At 47.4% G+C, this 7,023-nt stretch overlaps 1 protein-coding gene across 1 annotated transcript in view; it reads left to right on the top strand.

Moving 5' to 3' along the window:
- The first annotated feature begins 274 nt into the window (after positions 1 to 274).
- LOC135815712 (structural maintenance of chromosomes protein 2-like) overlaps positions 275 to 7,023 on the top strand; it is a 36,473-nt gene continuing 29,724 nt past the window's right edge. The window contains exons 1-5 of the mRNA XM_065329044.1: positions 275 to 566; positions 3,558 to 3,707; positions 5,458 to 5,580; positions 6,035 to 6,073; positions 6,612 to 6,722. Coding sequence (XP_065185116.1) covers positions 399 to 566; positions 3,558 to 3,707; positions 5,458 to 5,580; positions 6,035 to 6,073; positions 6,612 to 6,722 — 591 coding nt within the window. The 5' untranslated portion in view covers positions 275 to 398. The remainder of the gene's footprint in view (positions 567 to 3,557; positions 3,708 to 5,457; positions 5,581 to 6,034; positions 6,074 to 6,611; positions 6,723 to 7,023) is intronic.

Raw genomic sequence — 7,023 nt, 5'->3', positions numbered from 1 at the left:
CTGGACTCTTCACTTTCTTTTCGTTTTGTTGCAGGCAATGCCGCGATGACGATGTCATTGATGTCATCTATGCACTGTGTGACATAATCATGAGTCGCATGTGCGCTAGTAGTATGTGCGCGTCTGCGCGAGCCGCGGAATGGCGCGGATGTAGCCGCTAGCGCTATCTCCGCCGCCGCGGCACTTACCAAATTTCGCAAAGCCGTTGGTCATGTTGGTTGCACGCATGCGCGCCAAAACCCCGCGAGAGTTCAAAATCTGAGTTGTGCCACATACGTGTGCCGTCAGAGAGATTTGATTTCGATGTTCTCAATGCAGAAGTTGCCAATGACTATGTAGATTATTGTTTGTTGAACCTTTGTTGAGAATTGAAATGTTGTAGGTGTGGAACATCGAACATGTTTATCAAAGAGGTTGTCATAGACGGCTTCAAGTCGTATGCCCAAAGGACCGTCATTTCTGGATTTGACCAGCTATTTAACGCCATCACTGGATTGAACGGCAGTGGAAAATCGAACATATTGGATGCGATTTGCTTCCTGCTGGGAATCACCAACCTCTCCCAGGTAACATTTGCAAGCAGCGAAAGTTTGTTAAGTAAATAGATTTCCAGTGTATATTCAGAATACTAGTATGACAGGGAAGCAGGTCAACCAGTGTTATGATGAACATATCAGTATTCTCAAAGGTGCAGTATTAAAATGACAGAGCAAATACATGCAATAGAAAGTGTGTGTATTCAAACCAGTGACATCATGGCCGTAGGAGTGTTAGGTAGGCAACAATGCTGTCATGTGCGGTCTCTAGCAAAGCCGATAAAAAATTCACGGTTCGCGTAGAGACTCGTTTAGACCGAGTTTTCCGCCTCCGTAGGAACACCACCGCCCTCAAGTATCAAGGCGCAGATGCAGCTCCTAAAGCGGTGGGAGGTGAGTAGATCACACCCACCATCATTCGCTGCATCCATGTCCTTCGTGCCAGGCCACGAGTTCCCAATTTACTGTGGGTCGCAGCATGGCTGGGAAAACCTTTTTTGGCACCCTCTGATTCTCAATCATGGTCTTAGACCATCTCACTATGCCTGCCTGCTAAAACCGATAAGCCCCATAGACCTATGGTAATTCACGTCAATACTGCCACCACCACAACCAAGTTATCCGAGCAGACACGATACTGCTCCACACACACCTTCATCATGGCACACGCTGACATGTCGGCGAACGGTGAATATGGCTTGTGTGTGTGTGTGTGTGTGTGTGTGTGTGTGTGTGTGTGTGCGTGTGTGTGTGTGTGTGACCAGTGTGTGTGCTTGTAATCCACACCAGAACTGATTTAGAACTTTAACTTACCATAGTAAAACTACCAAATGCAGCGAAAATACCCTCTGGAACACTTGGCTAAACACAGAGCTGTTCCCAAATGCCACACACTCGCACCTCCGACATCATGACAGGGAGTACTTCGACAGTAGCTTACATGGCAGTCATAGAATTAGAAATACCAGACTGTCAAGTAGAACCTCGGGGAAACACTTCTTCTGCCGCTTAAGGGTTGGTTCACATATCGCCGGTATGCGCCGGGGGTCACCGGCAGTGGGCCTCTTGCAACCACTCCCGGCGCATTGCGATTATGTGAACCAGTGCAGTCGTAACAAAATCATACCGTAAATAATCGCAAGGGACCGCCGGCAAAGTTGGGCACTGCCCAACTCTTGCGATCTGCCCCGGCGCTGATCCCGTACAATTTTGACCAAAAGCGGTTTGTGAACCGTTCGCGCCGGTGCCGGACCCAGACTTTGTCAAAATTTCAAACCAAGACTGGTCCTAAATTTTCCTAAATTGAAGCTAAAGATGAGGTCCGGTCACCATTCTTGTAGCCGCTTCAAGGTGGCAAATTAAGTCAGCATACCAACCCGTCCTTCTCGGATGATCTGCTTGACTGTTGTGCAACTTATGAGACAAATACAGTTGAAATTTGAAACAAATAAAAAATACGAAAGATACATTGGCAAGTTCTTGTGACTTCATCAACGTTTGCATGCATAATTTCGACACCATCGCTTACTAGACTGCAATAAAAAGGTGTACAAGTAGTTTCATGATCTCCAGTAAAAGGTAGCACCGAGTGGCCATCGCCGAAAGACCTAGGGTCCTTGAACTACTGAAGAAACAAAGAATTCAAGCTTCAATTGGCAAACCTGTCGTAGGATTTGGGCGCATTCTGTACTACTTTGTAGTAGATTTGGTACTCGAACCGTATGCGGGACGGATCGGGAGCTGGGCTCACCGCCGGTACTTCCCGGCGCCGATTTGACTTACCGTAAAGTCACGGATAAAAGCCGGGCTTATAAGCACATAAGCTGCCGGGCTTATAAGCACATAAACCGCTTTCTGCATCAGGCTTTAATGCAAACCATGCTTATATGCACCACTGATATTTTTGCCAGGCTTGTATGCACATACAAATGTAGAAGCCAGGCTTCTACGCGCGACACGCGTAGATCTACCACTGACTACCGGTATGGCGGCAGTTTTACTATGCACTGTACATAGCGCATGCACTCTTGACCTACCCGATCCGCGCTTGCATAGAAGTCAGGCTTCTACGCGCGACAGGCTTATATGCATTTGACCCGTTCGATTTTCAGGCTTCTATCCGCGATGTGCTTGTATGCAAACCCGGCTTTTATCCGCGACTTTACGGTATACTATGTGAACCAACCCCCTAATGCAACAACCCAACCACAAACTGAAGTGCCAAGAGATGAAAGCCAGATGTGAAGGAAAACGTTGCAAACGCACACATGTATGCAATACAGATTGGTTCAAAGTCCATTGCACACCAGCTGAAAGATCATACAGTAGAGTGGCACGCCGAAGAACGTGTGGCCCAAGAACGCCCAGCCTGAAATGCTAAGAAGTTCGCCGCAGCCTAAAGTTAAGAACCTGGGTACTTTGTTGCGGTAATTTGCTCAGTCAAATCTGGCCCATTTATGTGTTACGGCTTTTGTGGACGTGGCAGAGACTGTATGAGCAGCAGTTGTGCACGTTCCTATAAGGCTATAGCCAGCCTACAGTCCATTCATTGGAAACTGGCACCCTAACTTTTTGGTGTCTCTCTCACATAGTTGTAGATATCGTGAAAACAACAGTACATCCTGCATTTTGTGACCCGTGCAATTACTCCTTGCCACATTTGAGGCCAGAAAAGTCCAAGAACAGGGAAATAGAAATTCAGCCAGGTTTTACAAAATTAGGACAGGTATGCCATGGCAAAATGTATGGAGAAGCAGATCCAAAACCCAGATTTTTGAGATTTAAAGTGGGTTTTTGATCCTCAATTCGGCCCAAATCCGACTTTCAAAAGCCAGCGGGCCAGTTTCCGATGAATGGACTGTAGCGCCTGTTTAGGTACTTTCCCGGTAGCGAGCCTGTTGAATTGCCTATAGCGAAGGTACCTGCCTGGTTGAGTTCCACACAGATTGTAGATTTTGTAAATCACTCAAAAATTGTAAATCACTAAAAAAAGGCAGTTATGTGCTGTTTTGTTTTGTACAGGTGCGCGCAACAAACCTTCAAGAACTTGTGTATAAGAATGGACAGGCCGGTGTGACAAAGGCATCGGTGACTGTGACCTGGGATAATGCCGACAAGAAACACAGTCCAGTCGGCTACGAGGCATGGGATGAGATTGTTGTTACGCGCCAGGTATGTGTATCAGACCCTGTGATTTGAAAATAGGTGGCGGGTGATCTATCGCTCTCCTCGCCTGTGTCAGGCGAGCTGTAGGAGAGTGATCCAAAAATTCTCACTCCAACAACACAGCACATTATTGATATCATTTTTTTAGAGAAAAAATTCTGGATGCTTTCTGAATTTCCACCATTGTCTTGAAAGATGACAGCGGTTGGCCGTGAACTGCCATTAAATATGCAGTGTGGAAGAGCTTTTCGTATGCGTCCTCCGCTTGGACTAGAATAGCTGTGTGTATGCGTGGCTGCTGAGGCGCTTGTGTTGCCTTGCTCCCTGATGCAGACGTCGACGATGATTTGTCGGTGTCACCCAATAGCTTCGCATGGCTCACTCCGATGCTATGCGCCTACATGACAACAAGCGAAGAAAACAAGGAGAATGGTCGCGAGTCCGATCGACTTTACTTTCGACATTGAATTGACCACTTACCTGTCCAGACAAATGTCGAGTGACAGCGTGCTTCGTCATGTAGTCCGATCCCTCCACAAACCTCAACGCATCGACCTTCGCTTGACCTCTCAGCCATAGAGTCGCTCCGGATAACGTCAGAATACTTCGCACACGACTTGCACCACACTTTCACGACCAGCTCTTTACCTTCCTTCTTCGCCGAGTTGAAGCCTATGTCCTCATCTACTTTCCAGCTGAGGAAAGTGGACAACTGCACACTGTTCCCTTTCGACATTTCTACTGCTAGCAGCAGCAGGAGATCACCAACAAGGGATCATGTCGCAAGGAAAGAAAACAACTGGTATGATCAACTCCAGTTGACCAATTGGCCTTTTTCTAAGAATAAGAGGACGAAAGCGCCATTTGGGTGCATTTACTTGCAACGCGTGCACTAGCAGAACTTCCAGAACTACTAGTCTATGTCAGACTGCGGTCTATCTTGCTACTCGGACCCGCCAGGCGCTAGTTTAGAGGGTTGTACGGACCCCTGCGCTGCATGCAGGGGTCCGTAAAACCCGTTGAACTGGAGTGTTTCATGAGTGGTGGTAGATCTACGCGGCACAGCTCTGACTAGTTCAAGCCGCAATCATTCATCCAGACGTGTGAAATGCCCCGAGGTCATGCCAGGCTAGCTGGGCGCGCCAGTGCAGTGCCTGTGTCACACTCACAGTGTACGTGCAGTGAACTAACTTGCCTACTCAGTACTGTCAAGAGTCCAGAGGGGGGTTATGGACTCTTGGTACTGTGCATGTCACTACACATGACTAACTCACTGTCTAGTCTGTTTCATAACAGCGCGAGCGGGCACAGTTCCGGCCTGCGCACGGATCGATGAGTGCACTTGACACCATACTGTATACACTCGTACTAGTCATAGTACAGTAGTAGTTGCGCTGCACTCCGAAAAGCGTACATGCAGCCAAAAATAGTTTCAGGCGCGCGACAAAAAGTGCACCTTCCAAGAAAATAAGGCGCGCGATGGCGCGCGAGAGCGATCGCTCGCCTCAAATCACAGGGTCTGGTGTATTTGTATGTACAGGTCAGACCTCACTATAACGACCCTCACTATAGCGTGCGAAATGCGAATTAGCTTGTACTTTCCTGTAACATGTATTTTGAGTTTGCCTGACTAAAGGCTACAATAATTATGACTGATGTTCCGAATAAAGTCCTCTCCCGCAAGTACTACCATCACCTTGCCAAGCAACTAACTTCTTGTCTGCGCTTGTATTCTTCTTGGCTTGGTCCGCTACAGGTGGTCATCGGTGGCAGGAACAAGTACTTGATCAATGGTGTCAATGCCACCAACCAGCGCGTCCAGGACTTGTTTCGCTCCGTGCAGCTCAACGTCAACAACCCTCACTTTCTCATCATGCAGGTACACAAGTACTGTACTGTACAGTGCTGCTCAATGAAATCCAGCCGCATCACTCAAGTACGCGCCCGGCGTTGCGCAGCCCAGACCTGCCAACACTGGACTGTGAAAGGGTGCAATGCGCAAACTTGAGTGACGTGACTGGATTTCATCGAGCAGGACTGTAGCATTCATTGCCTGTGTTGGAGTTACCTGCTGATGTGTGCTCTTCGCAGGCCATTCAATGATCTTTTTTGTTTGCATTTGGCTTTTGGTGTGCTCACCTGTCCATCTGAACTGCACCACCACCTTGCTGCTGCATCCACTGGAAGTGACCTGCAGTGGATATAGCAGGTCTCCTAGATATACGACTACCGGTATATTGTATCGTTCAGCAACGGAAATAATTTATTAAATAATTTATTATTATTACATACCTGTGTGTGTGCATGTGTGTGTGTCTCCGTGCTCTCTTCAGGGTCGCATCACAAAGGTCATGAACATGAAGCCCCCTGAGGTATGAGAGTGATTTGCTGCTCGACTGAAGTTCCAGCATGTCGGATTTTTGCAACATTGTGTGACAATGGTGTTTGCTTGCTACTGCCTACAAGTACTTTATAGTATGATGAATGAGAAGGCGTTTTTTGTCAGAATGCCACACATGGTAAATGAATAAATTCCTTTTGTAGATTGGACTCTTGAAACATGAACGTCTTGATTCCCAGACACCCTGCATGCGTTTGTTTTGTTTTTTGTTCAATTCACCAGATGGTGAAAATTGCTTTCCTGCATGTGTGTGTGTGTGTGTGTGTGTGTGTGTGTGTGTGTGTGTGTGTGTGTGTGTGTGTGTGTGTGTGTGTGTGTGTGTGTGTGTGTGTGTGTGTGTTCTTCCTGCATTTTAGTCTTCTTTACTTGTTCCGCTTTTGACTGTGTTTTCCATAGCTGTGGTGTGATGGTTTGCCACCTTCATCCTTGCCTGTCCACCTTGGGGTTCTGAATCGCCTCTGTCCTTGTTTTCTTGTTTTCATCTTTTCATTATCAATTTGCTCGTTCAGATTTTGTCTATGATTGAGGAGGCTGCTGGAACCAAGATGTATGAGACCAAGAAAGCCTCTGCTGAGCGTACGGTTGAAAAGAAAGAGACAAAGCTGCAGGAGATCAACACGGTATGGTTTCAAAGTTGCACCGATGTCAGCATGCGTGGCAATTTCTTTGTGCATGTACATGTGTACTGGAATATTCAGGCCGCCCCTACCCTCTGAGATGCTCGGCAGACCAAAACGGTTGTGGCATACCGGTACATGCATTCATGTCAGAGAAATTAGCGACAGACTCGGTCATTACATAAGCAGGCGCGTGCCCCGTATGGGTTCCTGGGTGCCCGGAACCCCCCTTTTTTCGCTCAAAATGCAGGATTTTGCTTAATTTTCTGAAAATTTTCCCGGGGAGGTCCCCGGAACCCCCTTG

This window comes from Sycon ciliatum, chromosome 4 (genome assembly GCF_964019385.1).
Source record: "Sycon ciliatum chromosome 4, ocSycCili1.1, whole genome shotgun sequence".
Lineage (NCBI taxonomy): Eukaryota > Metazoa > Porifera > Calcarea > Leucosolenida > Sycettidae > Sycon > Sycon ciliatum.
This window is presented reverse-complemented; position numbering and strand designations above follow the sequence as displayed.